This window comes from Anomaloglossus baeobatrachus, chromosome 7 (genome assembly GCF_048569485.1).
Source record: "Anomaloglossus baeobatrachus isolate aAnoBae1 chromosome 7, aAnoBae1.hap1, whole genome shotgun sequence".
Classification (NCBI taxonomy): Eukaryota; Metazoa; Chordata; class Amphibia; order Anura; family Aromobatidae; genus Anomaloglossus; species Anomaloglossus baeobatrachus.
This window is the reverse complement of record NC_134359.1, coordinates 178,976,630-179,001,592: the sequence shown is the minus strand read 5'-3', so window position 1 is coordinate 179,001,592 and position 24,963 is coordinate 178,976,630. Positions and strand designations below refer to the sequence as shown.

Sequence of the window (24,963 nt, the reverse complement as noted above, 5' to 3'; positions counted from 1 at the left end):
TTCAGTTGCTCAACTCCTGCAGCCTCCCCTTTAGGTACTGATCAGGAACTACAAGATGCGGTAATGTATAGTGTTTATGTTCTGTGTGTGTGTGTGTGTGTGTGTGTGTGTGTGTAAGGCTGCTTTCACACATCCGGCTTGAGCTCTGCGGCTCAATCCGGCTGTGCAAGCTATGCAACGGATGCGGTGAAAACACCGCATCCTTTGCATACGTTTTTCCCATGCGGCCCGTCCGTTTTTTGCCGCTTGCGGCATGCTACTGAGCATGTGCAGTGGCAAAAGCCGCATGCGGCGGCCGGATGCGGTTTTAGCCGCATCGCACCGCATCCGGCCGCCATAGGCATGCATTGAAAAATGCGCCGCATCGGCCGAATGCGGCGCGATGCGTTTTTTTTTTTGCCGCACAAAAAAACCTGCTAGGCAACGTTCCATCCGGCCGCCGCATCGGCTAAATCTGCCGCATGCGGCAAAAACCGGATGGAACGCAAGCCTTGCGGCACAATGCGGCACTAATTAAAGTCTATGCAGAAAAAACGCAACCGGCAGCAAAAAAAAACGGTTGCGATTTTCCTGCAAAGTGCCGGAGTGTGCCGCATTGCAGAAACCGGAGGTGTGAAAGCAGCCTTAGTGTAACTGTATATGTAGTAGAGCTGTGTATTTAAGTGTAAATGTGCATGTAGCAGAGCTGTCAGTGTATTATACACACACTGCAGGGAAACACTAACAATAGATTTATTACTTTCTTATTCTACCCCATTACATTAAAATTAGTGCTAATGACCTCTCCACTTTACACTACCAGGGAAGTGTTAAAAATTTTCTGTTGTCTAAATCTAGGGGGCGTCTTATGGTAAGGAGAGACTTTTAGTACATTATTTACCATACACTTTACTATGTTACCTGATAATTCATGAGAATATGCATAATGTAGTCAAACACTTCTTCTGCTATGCGTCCGCTTGGTCTCCATGGCAGCAATACAAACTGAATTCCAAGAAGGGGCACAAGGATCAGCGTTGCCCGAACAGCTTTCATATAGAGATTTGATTCAGCTTGATGTGTAACTTTCAATTTTGTAATCAGAACACGTACAATGTTTAGCAAGAAAAAGAGGTTGACCTTAATACAAAAGAGAGGAAGTTATAAATGATTTTATTAATGAGAAAGTCCTTACCTGACTGCAAAAAATGGATTTACGACACAAATGTACTTACATAGTTACATAGTTACTTAGGTTGAAAAAAGACCTAGGTCCATCTAGTTCAACCTTCCTCCACTAATTCTACAATTAGTCACTAAGTCATTTATAACCAACAATGTTGTGTACTGAGGAAATTATCCAGCCCTTTTTTAAAAGCTGTTATAATATCTGCCATTACTACCTCTTGTGGTAGGGCATTCCACAATCTGACTGCTCTAACTGTAAAGAACCCTTTCCTATTTAGCTGTCGGAATCACTTTTCTTCCACTCGCAATGAGTGCCCCCTGGTCCTTAGTATTGTCTTTGGAAGAAATAAGTCATGTGCCAGTCCTTTATATTGGCCACACATGTATTTATACAAATAAATGAGATCTCCTCTGAGACGTCTTTTTTCTAAGCTAAACATATCTAACTGTTTTCAACCTCTCATCATATGGGAGGCCTCCATTCCTTGTAGTAGTCTAGTTGCCCGCCTTTGAACTGACTAACTTCTGAATGTTCTGAATGTCCTTTTTAAAATGTGGAGCCCAAAACTGGATCCCATATTCCAGATGTGGCCTTACAAGTGATTTATAGAGCGGTAACAATACGTTGGGATCATGGGATCTAATCTCTCTTTTTATACACTCTAAAATCTTGTTTGCTTTAGCAGCTGCTGCCTGACATTGAGTGCTGCTGCTCAGCTTATTTGTAATGAGAATACCCAAGTCCTTCTCCTGTTATGTAGTCCGAATTTACTTCCATTTAATGTATACGCAGTTATAGGATTACTCCGTCCTAGGTGCATTACTGTACATTTATCAACATTAAATCTCATTTGCCAAGTATCTGCCCATTCTGACATCTTATCCAGATCTTTTTGTAATATTGTACTATCAAGGTCAGTTTTTAATACCCTACATAGTTTGGTGTCATCAGCAAAGACTGACACTTTACTATCAATCCCATCCACAAGGTCATTAATAAAGAACACAAAGTGGTAAAATCTATAAACTCATAAAATACATAAAGTTCATCTAAAAATACCCTACAAACCCTCTACATTCTAATGAATTTCAATGAATATTTAATTCCACATTTGTGAAAAAAGCAGATTTTAACCAATAAAAATGCATGCTACTCACAAAAAAATCCTATTTTATTAGTTTCCAAGTTAGTGTACAATTACACAGGAAGATTTCACGTATCAGGCCCACAGAGGTGCAGTTCAACAACACTTGTCCTTGTGATTTGGCAGAATGACCAGACACCCCTTATAGTGGCTTATATATGGTGGTGACAGACTATGCTGCTTCTACAAGTGCATTTCAATTAAATAGAATATCATCAAAAAGTTACTTTATTTCAGTAATTCAATACAAAAAGGTAAACACATTATATAGAGTCATTACATACAGAGTGATCTATTTCAAGTGTTTATTTCTGTTAATGTTGATGATTATGGCTTACAGCCAATGAAAACCCAAAAGTCATTATCTCAGAAAATTAGATTATTATTATATAAGACCAACTGAAAAAATGATTTTAAACTCAGAAATGTTGGCACCTACTGAAAAGTCTGTACAGTAAATGCCTTCAATACTTGGTCGGGGCTCCGTTTGCATGAATTACTGCTTCAGTTCAGCGTGGCATGGAGGCGATCAGCCTGTGGCACTGCTGAGGTGTTATGGAAGCCCAGGTTGCTATGATAGCGGCCTTCAGCTCATCCACATTGTTGTGTGTGGAGTCTCATCTTCCTCTTGACAATCGTGGCCAATTAAGCACAGTGATACTGTGATTATTAAACCAGGTATTGGTACTTTTGCCAGTGTGGACAGGTGCCAAGTCCTGCTAGAAAATGAAATCTCCATCTCCAAAAAGCTTGTCGGCAGAGGAAATCATGAAGTGCTCTAAAATTTCCTTGTAGATGGCTGTGCTGACTTTGGTCTTGATAAAACACAGTGGACCTACACCAGCAGATGACATGGCTCCCCAAACCATAACTGATTGTTGAAACATCACACTACACCTCAAGCAGCTTGGATTGTGGCCTCTCCACTCTTCCTTCAGACTCTGCGACCTTGATTTCCAAATGTACTGCAAAATTTACTTTCATCTGAAAACAAAACCTTGTATCACTGAGCAACAGTCCAGTTTTTTTTCTCCTTGTCCCAGCTAAGACGCTTCTGGTGTTGTCTATTGGTCATGACTGGCTTGACAAAAGGAATACGACAGTTGTAGCCCACGTCCTGGATACATCTGTGTGTGGTGGCTCTTGAAGCACTGACTCCAGCAGCAGTCCTCTCCTTGTGATTCTTTCCCAAATTCTTGAATGGCCTTTTCTTAACAACTCTATCAAGGCTGCAGTTATCCCGGTTGCTTGTGCACCTTTTTCTACCACACTTTTTCCTTCCACTCAACTTTCCATTAATATGCTTGGATACAGCACTCTGTGCACAGCCAGCTTCTTTAGCAATGACCTTTTTGTGGCTTACCCTCCTTGTGGAGTGTGTCACTGACTGCCTTCTGGACATCAGCAGTCATGATTGTGTAGCCTATTGAACCAGACCATTTTAAATGCTTAAGAAGCCTTTGCAGGTGTTTTGTGGTAATTATTCTAATTTTCTGAGATAATGACTTTTGGGTTTTCATTGCCTGTAAGCCATAATCAACAACATTAACAGAAATAAACACTTGAAATACATCCCTCTGTGTGTAATGACTCTGTATAATATATAAGTTTCCCTTTTTGTATTGAATTACTGAAATAAATTAACTCTTTGATGACATTCTAATTTATCAAGAAGCATTTGTATATCCTATCCGAGTTGTCATCACTATAACGAACCTAAAAGGCTACATTTCCACAATCAATATTTGGTGAGTTTTTTTTTCTGCAGCATTTCTGTACCTATTAAGTAAGTTAGGTTGTGGTTTTTCATTGCAATTGTTAGTGCGTTTTTTTTAATTAACATTCATTTTTATTGTTTTTTTTCTGTTTCAGGTTTTGTCTCCTTTTGATATGTCAGCTTTAAATAAACTACTTTGTTCTGAGTGCTTCTGAGTCCCAGCATTTGGCTTTGAAAATTTTTTGATAAACTCACGTGAGAATTATATATGTTTTTCATTGTTTTTCTGCTGTAGAAAAGCACTAAAAATGCACATGCGTTTTTTTTACCTGCAGATTTTCCTAAGCTCAATCACATCTATGGGAAAATCGCAAATAAAACGCATTTACTGCAAGAGAAATTGACGTTTCACAGTTCAAAAATGCAATTTTACACAATGTAAGCAAAGACGCACAGTAGGCAGGAGATTTCTATAAATCCCAGCACTTTGCTGGAACTGTAAGACATTGCTTTTTTCGCACAGTGAAAATACCTGAAGGTTACCATAGTAACACTTTTTATACAGTTATAGCCCCCAACATTTATACATACCAACAATGCAGCACAAATAGGTCCGTGAATAATATAAAGTAAATGGGTGTCGGAACTAATCCAGCAGCTGAAAGGAAACAATATAACACATTATAAGTTGTTAATAAAAATTCAAGAATATACAAATACAATTCTGTTGGAGGAATACTAGACTCTTACTTGTCATTATAATACAAGCTTCTTGCAACAGCATGGATGAAGGCTGGAATCAGTGGAAATCCTGTAAGAGATGGGAAATAAATTTTACACACAGTATATAAGCAAGTATATAGACTCGAAGTAGACATAAGCAGCTCACTATAGCTTGAAAGCACCACTCCAGCAAGTTTCTTTTTTTTTTCCTTCAGCATTGGACTCCCCTACATCCTGTCATATACTCACTCTCCAGTGTCTTCACCTTTTACCGATGCCACTCTGGTCCCGCAGCGCCGTCTTGTGCCCGTAACTTCTGACTGTCCAGAAGTTAGAAGTTATATCACAAAGTCTCAATGCAAGTCTATGAGAGCATGAACTAGGACAGAATGAAGGCCAGAATAAGGCTCTCATAGACTGTTATTGAGTTGTGACCTCAAGCGCACTCCATGAAACACTGGAGCTGCCACCAGGTCATAAATCGCTGAAGACTGGCCAGAGCAATGCTGGAAAAAGATGAAGACAACAGCAGGTGTGTATAAGACAAGGTGCAGGGAACTTAAATTTAAGACACCACTTCAGCTGTGAAGTAAAAACAAATGTTTATCATGTTGAAACAATAACATCAAATGAAACAATATGATAGAATATTAGCCCTAGAGTCTTAAGCAGGTTTTACACGCTGCGACATCGCTAGCATCAGCGATGTCGAGCGCGATAGCACCCGCAACGTCGTACGTGCGAGATTGTGTGATCACTGCTGTAGCGAACATTATCACTACGGCAGCGTCACATGCACATACCTGTGCAACGACGTCGCTATGACCGCCGAACAATATCTCCCTCAAGGGGGAGGTGCGTTTGGCGTCATAGCGACGTCACTGCGGCGTCACTAAGCGGCCGGCCAATAGAAGCGGAGATGAGCGGGACGTAACATCCCGCCCACCTTCTTCCTTCAGCATTGCCGGTGGAGGCAGGTAGGAGATGTTCGTCGCTCCTACGGTGTCACACACAGCGATGTGTGCTGCCGCAGGAACAACGAACAACATCGCTAATAAGAAATTAACGATTTTTTGATTGAGGACGACCTCGCCGTGGCGAACGATTTCGGCCACTTTTGCGATCGACTAAGGTCGCTCATACGTGACACATGCTGTGATGTCGTTAACGTCGCCAGGTGTGCGTCACAAACACCGTGACCCTGACGATAATACGTTAACGATATCGTAGCGTGTAAAGCCCGCTTTAGACTCAGGGAGTAGATTTATAAAAGGTTAACTATTATTTAAAATGATTATTATACTTCCTGTTCCTGTCCTGGCTGAGGTGGCAGCTTAGGGGAGAAGCTCCTGCCACCCCTCACAGAAACCGACTAAAAACAAACCCCCCGGACGAGCCACCAAACAGAGAGCAGCACAGGAGGTTACCTAAAGCAGACAGCTATGGAAAGGTACCTCCTGAGAAGCTCTGGGAGCGGTGAATCAGCCTGGAGAAGCTTTGATATGGACAGAGGAGAAGATAAGATAATGGCACCGAGCCTGATGGGGGAGGAGCCTGAACGCATGGTGAGAGACACAGAAAAGCAAACACAGAGCTGGAAGGGGAGAGATAAGGGAGATATGAGCGAGGAGACAGGAGATAAGGAAGATATGAGCCAGGAGTCACAGGAGGACACAGCAGGAGAGAGGTGGATGCAGGGGACTGATGACAGTGGATCCCAATGGGAGGATGAAGGAGATATGGAGGCAGAGGGGAGAGAGGATGCAGACAAAGCAGGGCAGCTCAGAGACACAGCAGTGTTGGAGGATGAAACTGACAAACAGCACAGGGAGATTAATCCCACTCAGACTCACAGGAAGTCAAATGCAAGAATTCATAGTACCCCTTCCAAAGGAAACAAAAAGCAGCCTACTACACCAACATCACAAGCCTGCAAGCTATTGGGGGATGGAGGTGGTGGCCCAGTCCAGACAAAGAGAACTAAGAAAACAGCACCACCTGCAGGCCAAGACAAGTACACACAAAAGCTTAATGTGGACTATAAAAAACTGGCTGAAGAAGTGACATCACACTTGTCAAAAGAGGTTAAAGTGGCTATTGAGGCAGCCATACAAACATCATTAGCTAATATGCAAAAACAGATAAATGCCCATGCCTCTAGACTGGCAGAATCAGAGCAGAGAATATCTGACTCCGAGGAGACAATACTGGCTATGCAGGCACAAATAGCAGCTCTAGCAAAATCTAATGAATACTTGAAGGATAAAGCGGACGATTTGGAAAACAGATCGAGACGAAACAACTTACGTATAGTCGGGTTGCCAGAGTCTGTGTCGATTGGACAGTTGGATAATATATGCGAGTTGGAGCTACCGCAGGCCCTGGGCATAAAAGCGAAATTCAGAGTTGAAAGAGCCCACAGAGTGGGTCCACTGAGACACCAGGAGGCGAATAAGGGAGAGGGCCAAAACTCAAACAAGAATACCCCGATAAGAGCCAGGCAGGTGATTGTCAAGTACCTTGATTATAAGCATAAGGAGGAAATATTGAGGGCCTTTAGAGAACGAAAGCGTCCACTACAATATCAAGGCAACAGACTGCTAATTTTTGGGGATTATTCAGCGGAAGTATCCAGAAGGAGAAAAGAATTTACCAAAATTTGCTCATTTCTGTACAACAAAAAAGTAAAGTGCCAGCTATTATACCCTGCTACACTGAAAGTTAGAAACCCCAATGGCTCGTTTGTATACTACAAGGACTACAAAGAAGCAGAAAACATTCTCATGGCAGAGCTCAACAAGACTAGGTCAGAAAGGCAAGAAAAAGGAGCTAGTGGAGAAGGGAATAATAGAAGAGGATCCCCCACAAGCTCAGGAAGAGATGTGGGACGTCTTGGGGGACAAAAGCAAGTCGAGACCAGGGAGGAAAGGAGGCCAAGCCCGGGTCGACAGCATAATTCTCGCCTGGAACACAGGAACCAACCCTTGGAGAGAAACCATGATACCTGAACTGGAACTCGCTCATTGTTTTTCCTTTTTTTGCCTGTTTTTTTTTTTTTTTTTCTCTCTTCCCAAACAGGGAGAGGCGTTGAGGAGGATGCATTACGGAGAGAGGGTTGGGGAGGTGAGAGGAGGAGGGGGAAGGGAGAAAAGAGAGGAAAACATCCCAAAGTCTGGGTCCTCTTCCCCCCCTCTTTTTTTTTTTTTTTTGTTCTTCTCCTTTCTTTCTCCATCTTCTCTCCCCTTGGTCTTTTTTTTTCTTTTTTTCTTTTTCTCCTTTGTCCAGGAACATCATCCAAATTCAAATGAAGTGGGCCTGTTCTGGGCGGACTGATGGCTACCTGGAGTCAGAGATAAGTAGGACTGGAGAATCTTGCTGAGGTTTTGACATACTGTGCTAATTTTTGCATAATTTTCAAAGGCTTATTCAAGTTAGTCCGGGGATAGAACATATATTTTTTGGGGGGTGATTAGGGAGCTACATATTTTGGCTAGGAATAGGGGAGCTCACCAACGTGGCGGGAAACGCCGTGGATTTCTCGGAAGGGAAAATATGTTTTACTTTTACATGCTTTTTGTTGTATTTGTTATATTTGCAAGGTGGGGAAAGGGAGTGTCGATTTTGTGGTACCAACTGTGATTCTAGTGTCGAACATCTCGTCTTCCTTGATGCAGGGGCCCATAGGGGAGGGAGTAGTAAAAGCAGAATACACAGGTTAACATGATACAGATAACTACGTGGAATGTTAAAGGGCTGAGATCACCTAACAAACGAGCAATGATATTGAGACATCTGAAAAGACTAAAGACAGACATTGCCTTATTACAGGAAACCCACTTGGGGGGGGAGGACTTTTTCCGCATGAAGAAACATTGGGTGGGCACCGTTTACGGGGCAGCGGCACAAGGTAGAAAAGCGGGCACTATGATTCTAATAAATAAACAATTCAGTCATGAGGTAGTGGCACATGAGGCAGACGACCATGGAAGGTGGCAGCACTTAACAATCGTTAGTCCAGCGGGTAAACTCAGTATTTATAATGTCTATGGCCCAAATTCACAACAAATCACATTCCATGATGACATAAAGGCCACCATATTAGCAGATGGGGAGGCTAACATTATAGTGGGAGGCGATTTTAACACTGTCCCAGACTCAGCTGAAGATAGGAGGAGGGGCGAGGAGGGGACAGCTAATGTGGGCAGGAGTTTAGACAATAGGGATGTAACATTAGAAGACGTAGGACTGAAAGACATCTGGAGACTAACTCACCCACATGACAGAGAGTATACACACTTCTCTCACCCTCATGATAGCTGGTCACGTATTGATCAGTTCTGGATCTCGCAAGACTTACTGAGTGGAACGCAAGATTGTGTGATAGAGAATATGGTGATCTCTGATCATAGTCCGGTGAGATTGGGCATTAGAGAGAAATTCAGAAGAGGTACAGATATCATATGGAGATTCCCATCGTTCCTTCTCAGGCAAGATAATTTCCACAAGGTGCTACAGGAGTGGTGGGGAGAATTCGCAGAGGACAATAAGGAACATAGAGAGTCCCCAGTGATATTTTGGGAAACGGCAAAAGCGGTCCTAAGGGGCCGTCTGGTGGGGTACGCAGCCATGATCAAACGGAAAACCAATGAGAATTATAATTTCCATAGTGAAGCAGTACGGGTAGCATATACAAATTATGTGACAAATAGATCTCCCATGACAAAAGGCAGATGGCTGGAGGCAAAAGAGGGATTTGACGAATGGGCCAAAAAAAAGGAACAACTATTCTGGTCGCACAAGGAGGTTGACTTACATAGGTTTGGCAACAAGGCGGGAAGGATGTTGGCCAATCTGGCAAGGGGCAGCAGAAAGATGACAGTGATCTCTAAACTGAAAACAAAGGGGGGAGAGGTGACTACGGATCCTAAGGACATTAATAAACTGTTGGGAGATTACTATAGAAAACTATATGGGTCAGGGAATAACGACATGACTGATGAGGCAGAGTGGCTAAGACAAGCCCAAATGCCTAGCTTGACGGAGGAAGATTTGAGTGCCTTAAACGCAGATATCACAGTAGAGGAGGTGACGAGAACAATTGGGGAGCTTAACACCAACAAGGCACCGGGACCTGACGGTTTCAATAGTGAATTCTATAAGGCTCTGAAGGATCTGATCTCGCCGGATCTAACCTCAGTCTTTAATGCTTTCCTGGGAGGGGCGGAAATACCCAAAAATTCCAACATAGCATATATTAAATTACTCCCCAAGGGAACCAAGGACCTGGATGATCCCTCTAGTTATAGACCTATATCGCTCATAAATCAGGATTTAAAAATTATGTCCAAGATCATGGCTAATAGACTGGCCGAGATCTTACCTAGGATCATTACGAATCACCAGGTGGGGTTTATTAAGGGGAGAAATGCCGTTACCAATATCCGAAAGACAATTCTAGTGGTAGACGCGGTTAGACTGGGTCTCACTGAGGGAGGGGCTAGACCTGCCCTAGTTACACTTGACGCAGAAAAAGCGTTTGATAATGTAAATTGGGGGTGGTTAGACAGGGTAATGGAGGCCATAGGGATTGTAGGCAAGATGAGACTTTACATTAGAAACCTTTATGCCAACTCGGGAGCTAGGGTTCACACTCCGGGCTTTCTATCAGACGTGTTCCCTTTGATGAAGGGAACAAGACAGGGCTGCCCATTATCTCCTCTTTTATTCAACCTGGCAATCGAGCCGTTGTCAAGAATACTACAGGGACAAAATAGCTTTAAAGGAATCAAGATAAGGGGTTCAGAAGTAAAGACAGCGCTTTTTGCTGATGACATCATACTTTATATGGGGGACCCCGGTGCGGATTTGCCACAGACTCTTGCCTTGATTGAAAAATTTGGCTCATTCTCCGGTTTCAAACTGAACAAAAAAAAATGCGAGATCATGTTCCTAAAGGGGCGTCATGGGACAATGGGGGGACAAATAAGGGATGGCTGTCTATGTGGAATTCCTATAGCACAATCTTCAATTAAATACCTGGGAGTGCATATAGGAAGATCGGTGGAAACAATCTATAACTTGAATTATGGACCGCTAATCAGGAAAATTATAGTTCAATTAAAGGGATGGAAAGGTCTGCCACTTCCATTACTGGCAAGATGTCACCTGATAAAAATGATGAGCTTTCCTAGGCTGCTGTATCCCTTCCAGACAATCCCGCTATTGCTAAAACTAAAGGATGTGAATAAGCTCAACTCCGCGTATACAGAATTTCTGTGGAGGGGAAGGAAACCCAGAATAAAGCTGCGTACGCTGATGAAGTCAGCAGAGGAGGGAGGTCTAAACTTTCCAGATGTCCAAGGGTATAATCTTGTATGTATCATGAGGCATGTAATTGATTGGGTGAGAGGAACGAGTAGGCACTCAGATCATGCGATGGAAACTAAATATGCGTCACCGTGGGATCTGACGTCCATTCTGCACTCCCCACTATCCAGGGTTGAAGGGCACATAAGGAACTCAATTATATTCCGAGACACCATGCTAACATGGAAGTCGGTAAGGAAAAAACTGGGGCTCTCATGGAAAGTGTCCAAGTACTTGAACCCCTGGGCATTCCCAAATTTTCCCCTGGGACGAGAAAACAAGCTATTTACTAGATGGAAAGAGAGGGGAGTCAGGAGAATGATAGATGTTATGAATGTGGAGGACAGGAGGTGGATGACAGGTCGGGAAGTGCTGGATAAGTACAACCTTAATAGCTCACATGTCATCCAGTATGAACAATTGAAACATGGAATAATAGGAGACCTGGGTGTGGTTGGAAGAGAGCTGAACAGAAGTTCGATTGATGAGTTACTGGAATGTGATGTAACAAGTATAAATGTCTCTAAAATTTATCGATCGCTAAGGGGGGTGCTTATCTCTCGGGAGGATAGTCGGACTTTAAAAGCGTGGGGGAAACAATTGGGAAGGGAAGAAGTGGTGGATGATATACTGAGAGGATGGGTACAAGTGCGGAAACACATTACCAATGAGAGATGGAGAGACACTCAATTCAGAATTCTACATAGGGCCATTATAGGTTTCAACATACCAGGTAGGGATAGGTGGTGTCCTAAGTGTCAAAAAGAAAAAACGGATATGCTGCATGGGCTATGGGAATGTGAGACAATCGCTAGGTTCTGGAACCAAGTCAGACTATTTGCCCAGTCAACATGGGGAATTTTCAGCAAACTAGACTTAATGGTGTGGATTTTCCACTCCTTTGAGGGAGGAGTAGGAGGAGGACCGAGCACGCAGGAAAAGAGGAAATACGCAATAATGCATGACATAGCCTTGATAGCTAAGCGTTGCATCTTAAAACACTGGATTCAAAGGGAGGGCCCATCCATAAAGGAGGTTGTGGGCGAACTACACAACCTTCTGAAGTGGGAAAAACTAGAAGCGGAGAGGGATAAAGATGGGTTGACAGCCAAGTTTTTTGTGAGATGGAGACATTTTATTGAAAGCCAATTCACACAGGGAGAAATAATTAACCTGATGGCACCTTTTGTTCACTCGGAGTGGTATATCCTGAGCGATATCCAGGACAGCCTGGGTAAACTGAGAATCACCTAGGAGGGGGCTCTGGCGGGAGGGGGAGACGAGACGGTTGGGAATACCAAGACACGCTAGCAAAATTGAAATCATTCAGGGACGACACAGAGATTTAACGAATTGTATTGCATATGTTATATTACATTTCATTACCTATGTTTTGGTTTAATGTTACTGTATACTATCTTAAATCGAACAGCAACATGGAACTCCAAATTGGGGTATCACCCACCTCTATGTCACATTTTGTCAGACGAATGTTCTTCTTTTGCAATGATACTTGTCATGTTTTTACAAATTTGAAAAATCAATAAAAAACGTTTTGGAAAAAAAAAAATGATTATTATTATTATTACGTTATGCAAACTTAAATATGCTGCCAATCAGAGGGGCCCTAAGACCCCTCCGATTGCTCAAATCACTGCTGTGAAGTGTTCACTTTGGCAAGGAGCTGAGCACAAAATTGTCTAAATGGTAATGATACTAGGTAATGGGTATTGAATAACATGCCTGTGGGCGTGCTAACATGCTAAGTGTAAGGAAAGAGCCGCAGGAACTAACGCCCTCGCGATGAGTCCCTGCGCTCATTAGCATATCATAGAGGATCTTTAGAAATACTTTTCCTAAAGATCTCTTTTTATCTATATTACTAGATACAGGGACTGTTAAGCAGAGATCAGAAATGTGCACCCAGAACTGGTTATGATTCTTGGTGCATATTGCACCTGATAGGTTCCCTTAACCCCTTCACCCAAGGGTGATTTTCTGTTTTTCATTTTTCCGTCAATCTTGCAATATAAGGGCTTATTTTATGTGAGGTGAGATGAGTTGTACTTTTAAATGAAACCATGAGTTTTACCATATAGTGTACTGGAAAACGGCAAACAAATTTCAAGTGCGAAAAAATTGCAAAAAAAAAAAAAGTGCGATTGCACGTTTGTTTTTGGGGTATTTTATTCACAGTGTTCACTGCATGGTAAAACTGATGTGTCGGTGTGATGCCTCAGGTTGGTACGAGTTTGTAGATGCCAAACATGTAAAGGATTACTTTTATCTAAGAGGTTTCAAAAAATTCTGAAGTTTGTCCAAAAAGTTTGGCACACTTTTTGCATCATTTTCCGGGACCTGTAGCGTTCTCATTTTTCAGGATACGAGGTTCAGCAATGGGATTTTGTAAGGGTAATTTTGTTGTTTGGATTTTTTTGCCACTATGCCGCTTACTGGTCAGATTAATTGATTTTATATTTTGATAGTTGGGCATTTCTGAATGTGGCGATACCAAATATGTGTATATTTTTTAACAGTTTAATTTTCAATGTGGCAATTTAAATGTGAACTTTTAGGGTTTTTGTCTTTTTTTAAATTTTTTACTTTACTAATCCCGCTAGGGGACTATAAGTATCAGCAGTTTGATCGCTGATTCATTTCCGTTGATCAGAACTGCACAGCTCTGATCAGCAGAAATGCAGAGTTCCTGTTAGAGCCCCTGCTCTGTAGGCTCTAACAGGTAATACATGATGATAGAGACAGAAGTCATCACATGACTCGTCGCTACCATGGCAATCATCATCTCCCCGTGATCACGTCACGGACCTCTGAACGCGTCGGGCAAAGGTGATTTCCCTGCCGCGGCAATTTAAATCCAACTGTCACATTTTAACAGCGCAATCTAAAGGATTAACAGGCGCGGGTGGATCTCGGATCCACCTGCACCTGATAGCCGCACATGTGTGTTGTTCAAATCAGCAGTCATATGCAGGGATCTCCACCGGCTCATCGCAGTAGCTGGTGGTGATTATCCCTTCATGATTTAGGACGTACCGGTACGTCCTCGGTCGTGTAGGGGTTAAGGACTGGGCAACTTTTTGTTTTTGCACTTTCATTTTTCTCCTCCCTTTATTACAAGAGCCATAACTTTAGTTTTCTGTCTATATAGCCGCGTGAGAGCTTGTTCTTTGCGGTATGAGTTGTATTTTTGAATGACACCATCCATTTTATCATATCATGATGTAATGGTAAGTGGGGGGAAAATACCAACTCTGGTCAAATAGCAAAAAAAAAAAAAGGTGAAATTCTGCAAATGTTTTTTTTTTTTTTTATTTCCAGAGTTAATCTTTACCATAAAACCATAGTTTTTGTTTTATTTACACTGATAAGCAAAGGGTAACAATGTTTTGAGCTTTTGATTTTCAGGCTCCATATCTCACCATCCACTTCAGCTTTGAGAGTGAGATTTTCTTTCATATTATAGACAGACAATCATATTGGCTGCCTCATACATAAATTTGACTAGCAACTATTTAGCATATGATTAATTATGCAGATTCTTGTGTCAGAACATTGTTACTGTTTTGCTTCTAAAAATCTACATTTTAAGTTTTGATTATTTTGTTAATATTTTGTAAATTCAGGCTTTCAGCACTGCCTGAATCCTTCAGATTCAAGCACGTCTCGACCGAAATCTGATCCCAGGTCTCTTTTACATGGTTCGAATGTTGCTGCATACTGGTCAACTCAGTTCAGTATGTACAGTTAGGTCCAGAAATATTTGGACAGTGACACAATTTTCGCGAGTTGGGATCTGCATGCCACCACATTGGATTTGAAATGAAACCTCTACAACAGAATTCAAGTGCAGATTGTAACGTTTAATTTGAAGGTTTGAACAAAAATATCTGATAGAAATTGTAGGAATTGTACACATTTCTTTACAAACACTCCACATTTTAGGAGGTCAAAAGTAATTGGACAAATAAACCAAACCCAAACAAAATATTTTTATTTTCAATATTTTGTTGCGAATCCTTTGGAGGCAATCACTGCCTTAAGTCTGGAACCCATGGACATCACCAAACGCTGGGTTTCCTCCTTCTTAATGCTTTGCCAGGCCTTTACAGCCGCAGCCTTCAGGTCTTGCTTGTTTGTGGGTCTTTCCGTCTTAAGTCTGGATTTGAGCAAGTGAAATGCATGCTCAATTGGGTTAAGATCTGGTGATTGACTTGGCCATTGCAGAATGTTCCACTTTTTTGCACTCATGAACTCCAGGGTAGCTTTGGCTGTATGCTTGGGGTCATTGTCCATCTGTACTATGAAGCGCCGTCCGATCAACTTTGCGGCATTTGGCTGAATCTGGGCTGAAAGTATATCCCGGTACACTTCAGAATTCATCCGGCTACTCTTGTCTGCTGTTATGTCATCAATAAACACAAGTGACCCAGTGCCATTGAAAGCCATGCATGCCCATGCCATCACGTTGCCTCCACCATGTTTTACAGAGGATGTGGTGTGCCTTGGATCATGTGCCGTTCCCTTTTTTCTCCAAACTTTTTTCTTCCCATCATTCTGGTACAGGTTGATCTTTGTCTCATCTGTCCATAGAATACTTTTCCAGAACTGAGCTGGCTTCATGAGGTGTTTTTCAGCAAATTTAACTCTGGCCTGTCTATTTTTGGAATTGATGAATGGTTTGCATCTATATGTGAACCCTTTGTATTTACTTTCATGGAGTCTTCTCTTTACTGTTGACTTAGAGACAGATACACCTACTTCACTGAGAGTGTTCTGGACCTCAGTTGATGTTGTGAACGGGTTCTTCTTCACCAAAGAAAGTATGCGGCGATCATCCACCACTGTTGTCATCCGTGGACGCCCAGGCCTTTTTGAGTTCCCAAGCTCACCAGTCAATTCCTTTTTTCTCAGAATGTACCCGACTGTTGATTTTGCTACTCCAAGCATGTCTGCTATCTCTCTGATGGATTTTTTATTTTTTTTCAACCTCAGGATGTTCTGCTTCACCTCAATTGAGAGTTCCTTAGACCGCATGTTGTCTGGTCACAGCAACAGCTTCCAAATGCAAAACCACACACCTGTAATCAACCCCAGACCTTTTAACTACTTCATTGATTACAGGTTAACGAGGGAGACGCCTTCAGAGTTAATTGCAGCCCTTAGAGTCCCTTGTCCAATTACTTTTGGTCCCTTTAAAAAGAGGAGGCTATGCATTACAGAGCTAGGATTCCTAAACCCTTTCTCCGATTTGGATGTGAAAACTCTCATATTGCTGCTGGGAGTGTGCACTTTCAGCCCATATTATATATATAATTGTATTTCTGAACATGTTTTTGTAAACAGCTAAAATAACAAAACTTGTGTCGCTGTCCAAATATTTCTGGACCTAACTGTACACAGCTTTTTCTTCAACTCTACGCACAAGTGTTTAATTGAGTTGAGCTCTGGGGACTGTGGGGGCCAATCTAGCAACTCTACTTCATTGTCATTGAACCATTTCATCACCAATCTTTACATATGCTTTGGGTCATTGTCCTATTGGAACACTATATTGTCCTTATCACACTCATAGTACTTGAGTGTGCAAAATAACTTGTCTTGTAGGATACTCACATATAGCTGAGCAATGAGACAACCATTATCTGAGAAATATCCAATGTCTTTGGCTGTGAAACAACACCATATGATCAGGTTTCCACCACTGAACTTGACAGTTCCTTCAATTTCTCAATCTGTTAGCCCCTTTTTCCCTTGTTTCTTCCAGACCAATTTGCACCCATCAGAGGCTAGTCTATTGACTGTCGTCTCATCGCTCCAAATCATCTGTTTCCTCTCTTCTACTGTCCACTTTTTGTACTTCTTTACAAACTCAAGCTCACGATTCTTATGATGATATTGAAGTTGAGGCTTCTTTACCTTTTTTCAGGCCACCATTCAAGACTTGTGTAACATATATTGCATGATGCTTGCATGGATGTCTGTGATCTCAATATTACAAAACATAAGAGCCACCTCTACTGCCGTGTTTGTTGCGCCAGAACTGATAGACCTTGTGATGAGCCAACTTGTTGACTGACATTTTGCCTGGACATCCACCTCTTGGCTTTTGACCAGATGGACGAACTTCATTTTTTATTCTTCCCACTGTCATGGTCCTTACATTATTATTTATTATTATTTTAGCGCCATTTAATCCTTGGCGCTTCACATGTGAAAAAGGGGCATACCTAGACAAGTACAATAATCTTGAACATTTCAAGTCACAGACCGGTACAGGAGGAGAGAGAACCCTGCTCACGAGGGCTCACAGTCTACAAGGAAAAGGTTCAGGATACAGTAGGTGAGGGTAGAGTGGGTTGTGCAATGCTATGGTGGACTGAGGGTTACTGCAGGTTGTGAGTTTGTTGGAAGAGGTAGGTCTTCCTTTTGAAGGTTTACATGGTAGGCGAGAGTCTAATGTGTTGCGGGAGAGTGTTCCAGAGTATGGGGGAGGCACGGGAGAAATCTTGTATGCAATTGTGGGAAGTGGTGATAAGAGGGAAGTAGTGAAGAGGATCTTGTGAAGATCGGAGGTTGCGTGTAGGTAAGTACCAGGAGACTAGGTCGCAGATGAATGGTGATTTCAGGTTGCGGGTGGCTTTGTATGTTATAGCTAGTATTTTGAAATGAAGTCTTTGGGCAATGAGAAGCCGATGAAAGGATTGGCAGAAAGGAGAGGCTGGGGAATAGCGAGGCAACAGGTGGATTAGTTGGGCAGCAGAATTTAGGATAGATTGGAGGGGAGTAAGAGTGTTAGAAGGAAGGCCACAGAGCAGGAGGTTACAGTAGTCCAGTTGGGAGATAATGAAGGCATTCACTAATGTTTTTGCAGACTCTAGGTCAAGGAATGTACAGATTAATGAAATATTTTATAGTTGGAGTCGGCAGGCGGTGGAAAGATGGAGTTTGGCAATTTTGTTGGCCCTATTGATGAACTGGACGATACTATTTCTCTTTTCTTAGGAAATCTTTTTCATGGCTGCTCTTCTATTCAAACCAGTGACCTTTTGGTTGGGAATCAACCTATTAACAAACAGAGCTATTATGGACTGTGAGAAAAAGTTGTAATTTGTAGTATACAGGAAAAAAATTCAAACACCAGGAGCAAAACAGTAATAATGCAGTAACATGACGAGAATCTGCATAACTAGTCATATGCAAAATAGCTGCATGTGAAAAAAAATTTCCGTTGTGGTGGCTGAAAAATTGCAATTCTGGGATTTTTATTTTTTTTCTCATTATGCGGTTTACTGATTGGATTAATTAATTTATTTTTTTTTTTAAACACCAAATTTTATTGCAAATTTTCATATGCATTACATCTTGTTAAACAATATAGCAAGTATGGATTCACCATGTCCATTAACAGGTTATTGGCAATTAACTATTCCTCCTGTTTCCCTTGTTTCCCCCCCTTCTATTCTAAAATAACCCCCCCAACAACTTAGCACACTTTTTTCCTCCTGTCTAGCCCACACGAAGAATATCCAACCACGCCACATTTTGTCATTTTTTTTTTTTTTCCACCCCATGCCTCTAGATGAATCATTTGCCGCCTTATCACACCTTCACATTATGGCTGTTTTAATTTCCCTAATGTTCCCTTAATGTCTTCTAGTAGATACCACTCTGTGTACGTGAAGGGGGTAACTATTGTTTGTATTTCTGTAGCTGCACATTGTTTTTCAATGAATTTTCTCCATTTTTCAAAGAATGTGTCGGTCAAGCCGTCTTTGTTTTTTCCTGCTGTCCTCTGTTCAATTCTAAGTAGCATTTTAATCTGCCTCATTACCTCGTCTTCTGACGGAACCTTGCCTTCGAACCATTTGCCCAGCAAAGCCCTTTTTCCTATTATGGCTATACTATGGAACAGCTTTGGTATTCTCTCTCTTTTTTCACTCACTCTTGCCATTTGTTCAACATGGTCATCATGAAAAATCCATATCAATGGGTCCATCGCCACCTCTACCCCCCATATACTAGTTATTAGCGGCTGCATTTTTTTTCCAGAATTTTTGACTCTCTGGTCATTGCCAAATCCCATGTAACAGATCCGTGTTTAGCATCCTACATTTGGGACAATGTACTATCTTATTAACCTTCTGTTTGTTTGGTATGTTGAAGTCTATTATATGTCTCATGAGGCACGCCAGATTGTACCCTCTAATGTTTGGCATTTTAAATACCCCCTTCTCCAGCGTCTGCATTAGTTTCTCAGCCTTTATTCTCGGCCTTTTTCCCCTCCACAAGAAGGTCAAAAACGCTTTGTTCAGCCTGTTTACGTCTGTGTGTTTTAATAATATAGGGATAGTCTGCATTGGGTATAATAGTTTTGAGAAACTCATCATTTTTAGAAGATAGTTCCTACCCAGTAGTGATAATGGAAGCCCCTCCCACATCTTCAATTCCCGTTCTATGTTCGTTATCAATGGTTTAAAATTTAACTCATATCAATGCAGGTTGGCGTCCCACTTGGATTCCCAGATATTTAACGTGGGTTCTCGCTATTGGTATCCCATAGACATTGTCTCCTATTCCCCGGGCTGCCAGCACCGCTGTGCTCTGCTGGTGTAGAAACAGTATTTCACATTTTGCCTTATTTAATTTAAAACCTGCCAAGTTTCCAAATTCCTCTATCCGTTGTAGTGTCCTTGGGAGTTCCTTCTGGGGTTTATTCATAAACAATATAATGTCGTCCGCAAACAGGGCTGACCGTAGCACCTCGCCTCCAATGCTGATACCTTCAAAGCAATTTCCCTCATTCAACATTCTTGATAGGGGCTCGATCGCCAGGTTGAACAGGAGGGCGGACAGTGGGCACCCCTGTCTAGTCCCTTTAGTCAATGGGAAAGGTCTCGACAGAAATCCTGGGGTTGCCACCCTGGCTTTAGGATTCGTATATAATACTCTAATGAATGTTCTAAATGCTCCCTGAATGCCTACCTCATCCATTACTGTTTCCAGCCATGACCACCTTACATTGTCAAATGCCTTTTCGGCATCTAGTGTGATCATGGCTGGAAATGCCCCCTTCTGTGGTTGTCCGTGCCTATTGGCATCCATTACTAGCATGGTTTTTCTTATATTGGTCACCGCCGATTTCCCCTTTACAAACCCTGAATGGGCCGAAGAGATTACGTTCGGCAATATCTCTGCCAGTCTGTTGGCCATCAATTTGGTCAGTAATTTTAGGTCCTGGTTGATCAAAGAGATCGGTCTATAGTTTGCTGGATTATCTAGGTTTTTCTCTCCCTTAAGTATAAGTTTTATATATGCCGTGTTGAGGTAACTCGATATTTCCGTGCCTCCCAGTATTTTGTTAAACACACGTGTCAATATTGGTGAGATCTGCTCCTTCATCCCTTTATAGAATTCCCCATTGAACCCATCGGGTCCCGGAGCTTTATGTACGTTTAACTCTCCTATCACCTTTTGGACTTCTTCTATTGTGACTTCTGCATTCAGACTAGTCAGCTCCTTTGTGCTGAGTCGGGTGAGGTTTATTTGTTTCAGCCATTCTGCCCCTCCTTCACCCCCCTCATTCCCCTTACTATACAGTTTCTCATAGTAATCCCCCAGGATCTGGTTAATTTCCTGTGGTTTTGTGGATTTGTTCCCCTCCTGTCCAGTCATACTGATTATTGAAGTCATTGGTCGCCTTCCCTTAGCCAAATTGTCCAGTAATTTCCCTGCTTTATTGACATATCTGTGCAGGTCAACCTCCATTTGTGACCGTACGAGCGCTTCCCTTTTTCCTGCCCAAAGCTCGAACTCTTGTTTCGCCCCCTTCCATTCCTCTTTTGCTTTTTGGAACATAGAGAAAAATATATGAAATATTTGGGAACTAAGCGTATCACTAGCTTCTTGGTATTGTGAATGTCTCTTGATTGTAGCAAGATACCCCATTAGCCTCCCTCTCAGCACTGCTTTTGCTGCTTCCCAAAATAACATTACATCTGTCTCATGTTCGCTGTTGGTGTTGCTATACTCGTCCCACCAGCCTTTCAGAATTTTGACAAAATCTGTATCTCTAAGTAGAAAGGACGGGAACCTCCACAAATAATCTGGTCCCCTCTGAACTGTGTCATTTATTTCTAAGGTCACCGGGCTGTGGTCCGATATCACCATGTTCTCAATATCCACATCCCTGAGAAGTATACAAGGCACTCCCCAAGATGATTTGAAGAAAAATGTATTCATGTGCGTAACAAAAATGTTTTCGGTCCTATGTGGACCTTCCTCAGTAGCACATGTGTGAGGGAACACGCTGTGTGGGCTGTCAGACGCGGAATCCACCGCTGTAATGGGGGCTGCCATGATGGCAGCCCCCATTACAGCGGTGGATTCCGCGTCTGACAAGCCACACAGCGTGTTCCCTCACACATGTGCTACTGAGGAAGGTCCACATAGGACCGAAAACGTTTTTTGTTACGCACATGAATACATTTTCTTTAAATCATCTTGGGAGTGCCTTGTATACTTCTCACTGTTTGGCTTTGGAACCTGAAGTGCACCCCAATATCTCCGACGCATATACAGGAAGTGCCATTCTCTTCTTGCTAATATCCACATCCCTGACCCTACTCAAAAATGATTGGTCAACCAGAATATAATCAATTCTTGACCATGCGTCATGCGGATGTGAGTAGTGAGTGAATTCACGGTCATATGGGTGCTGTAGCCTCCAACTGTCTTTCAGATTTGTGTCTTCCAGCAGCCTAGCCATCAAGCCTTCTGTCGTTCTTGTCTGCCCACCTTGACCCCTGTTATGTCGCCTATCCTCTTCCCCTAGGACCACCGCATTGAAATCTCCTCCCACTAATTTGTTCCGTTCTGTGTCCATTCCCACTTTACTTGTGATAAGTTTGAAAAACGAATTCTGCTCCTTGTTGGGGGCATATATGTTGTGAATGCTAAACTCTCCCTGCGGGCTATTTAATTTTATATGGACATATCTACCTTCCTCGTCGCTATCTTGGGAAGTTATTGTATGGTTGAAATGTTTGTTTAATAGAATCATGACCCCTGCTTTCCTTCCCGGGGAGCCCGACCCAACTACTTTTCCTACTCATAATTTCTGCATTCGAAAAAAATCTTCCCGTGGTAAATGCATTTCCTGCAGCAGTGCAATATCTACCTTCAATCTTTTAAGATGTCTCAGAACCATCATGCGCTTGTGAGGTGATTTCAGACCTTTCACGTTCCATGTCACTATTTTAACCATAGTCTCCGTTGCTCATGTTTTTTGCGTCGCTATGTGTCCCCCCGTGTGCGTGGCTTTGGATTTCCTCTAACTCCGCTGTGTGCTTACAACTATGTATTGCCTTGGCGCAACCTTGTGTCCCCTTCTTGGCATTAACTATAAACCTGTTGGCTACCCCCCCAACTGCCCTCAGTTGTCTTTCGGTGTGCTTATAGCATTGCTTTCCCTGAACCCAACTATTCAACCTAGATCTATTATCAACTAACAACCCCTCAACTGTCCCCCCCCTTTACAATCAATGGTCTTATCACTTCCATTTTTTCTGTGATGTTCCTAGCTCCTCAATCCCCTCTCAGCCAACTGATTAACATTTACATATAGCCAGTCCCCCATTGTTCTGTTATCTAACACACCAGAGCAAGGCCTTCCTGGTCAATAGCCGTGCCAGCATACAATACCCCCACCCTCATTGCCCATATCTATTATTTGTTGCCTATAATCTCAATTTCACTCCACCTCGCATCAGCATAAGTGACCTGGCTACCAGAGAAGCGATATATCAGTAGATATTAAAGAGAGAGAAACCCGCTCCCTCATAGATGTTAGGACCCCCCTACACCCCCGAGGGGGCAGGGCACCTTGGTCAATATAAATTGAAGAGGCAAGGGGAAATGAAGAGAAAGAGAAAAGAAAGGAAAAGCCTACAAGAAGAGAGAAAAAAGGAGGAAAAGAAAAAGAAAGCACAAGGGAGATGGGAAATGAAAATGGAAAAGGAAGTGGGAAATATAAAGGGAAGTGGGAGAGGAAGTAGGAAGTGGAAAAGGAAGTGGAAGAGGAAGTTGGAAGAGGAAGTGGAAGAGGAAGTAGGAAGTGGGACAGGAAGTAGGAAGTGAAAGTAGGAAGTGGAAGTAGGAAGTGGAAGTGGAAAAGGAAGTAGGAAGAGGTAGATGGGGTGTAAGAGGAAGTGTAAGAGGAAGTGTAAGAGGCAGTATGAAGTGTAAGAGGAAGTGGGAAGTGGAAGAGGAAGTAGGAAGTGAAAGAGGTAGTGAAAGGGGAAGCAGGAAGTGGAAGGGGAGATGGAAGAGGATGTAGGAAGTGGAAGAGGAAGTGGAAGTAGGAAGTAAAAATGCAATAATAAACAGTAGATGTTACTCATCCCCTGCATTCCGTCAGTCCCCTCTCTCTTGGGCCCCTCAGTTCAGTTCAAAATATCAATTCTTCTCCTTGCAGCCTCTCTCATGGCGCTCCCTTCTTTTGGTTTCCAGGCCTATGCGACGGCGACCTCCTTGCCTTTGGGCTTCCTGCATGTATCTCCTTCCCCTCCATCTAGTCGTTCCGGCCCGATGCCCGGCTCTCCTCCTCTCTTCCTTGCCGATCATGTTGCCTCTCCGGGAAGTCCTCAGTCTGGTTTCTGTTCTCCATCTCCTCCATCCATCTCTCCACCTCACTCAAGTCTTTCGTCGCAAAAAGGGATCCATCTCGTCTTGTTACTTTCAGTATTGCAGGATAGAGCAGTTGGAATTTTATGCCTTTACGATACAGCGCGGTATAAATCTTACTAAAGGCTTTCCTTTTGCGCGTAACCTCCGCCGAGTAGTCCCCGAAGATCAGCACTTTATGCCCTTGTAAAGACAGTGGGGTCCTCCTTCCCCTAAACGCTCACAGTATGTCTTCTTTGTCTTTGTATTCCAAGTATTTTATTATCACTTGGCGCGGCCTGGCTGGTCCCGTCACTCCCGTGCTGTCTTCTTTCCCACTTGTTCCTCCTGTGCCTGGACGCTCTCTTACAGGGCCCACTCTGTGCGCTCTTTCCACCCTGCATTTGTGCATCAGACCTAGCACCTTGGGGAGCTCTGCTTCACATATGTTGTCCAATTGCCGCATGCTTATGGATTCCGGCAGTCCCACCAGCCTTAAATTGCTTCTTCTGGAGCGGTTTTCCAGATCCTCTAGTTTGTCTCTCATGGCCTGGGATCCCTCCACCATCTCCTGCAGCTGCCCCTTTATTGCTTTCACCTCGTCCTCTGTGTCAGAGATTCTTTGCTCCATCTCTGACATCCTGGCTCCCTGCTGTGTGATCTGTTCCTTTAAGGGTGCTAGCGCTGCCCCCACCATGGCCTCTAGAGTCTTTGATCTTGTCTGCCAGGTGCACTGCCACTGCTCCAGCCAGACATTCATAATCAATTTGCAGGCCTGGGAACTGGTTGTGCTGCTGGGCTGTCTGCTGCTCGTGCTGCTGGGCTGTCTACTGCTCATGCTGCTGGGCTGTCTGCTGTTTGTGTTGCTGAGCTCTCCGCTGCTCTCTCAGCTGCTCCCCCTCCTCCATCTGTCCCCACTCACCTCCCTGCATATTGCCGCGGCCCGCGGCCGCCATTTTGTGCTCCATGTGCTCTGCTCTCTCTGCAGCACCCTGCTTCAGCTGTTTGCCGTTGCTCCGGAGGAGGTACCGCTCCATGCACGGTCACCTCCTGCTCCTCGCCTCCCGTTCTTCACCTGCTCCCGCGGCCGTGGGGCTCTTGTAGTCTGTGTGTGGGGCTGAGGAACGTGCGGAGCTCTGTCTCCCACGTCCTCACATCACAGCG

At 43.1% G+C, this 24,963-nt stretch overlaps 1 protein-coding gene across 1 annotated transcript in view; it reads right to left on the bottom strand.

Annotated features, from left to right (window-relative positions):
* Nucleotides 1-24,963, bottom strand: part of CALCRL (calcitonin receptor like receptor) — a 353,836-nt gene that overhangs the window by 4,981 nt on the left and 323,892 nt on the right. Inside the window, exons 9-11 of the mRNA XM_075317814.1 lie at nt 4,780-4,840; nt 4,621-4,687; nt 901-1,119 (exon numbers count right to left, since the gene is read on the bottom strand). Coding sequence (XP_075173929.1) covers nt 901-1,119; nt 4,621-4,687; nt 4,780-4,840 — 347 coding nt within the window. The remainder of the gene's footprint in view (nt 1-900; nt 1,120-4,620; nt 4,688-4,779; nt 4,841-24,963) is intronic.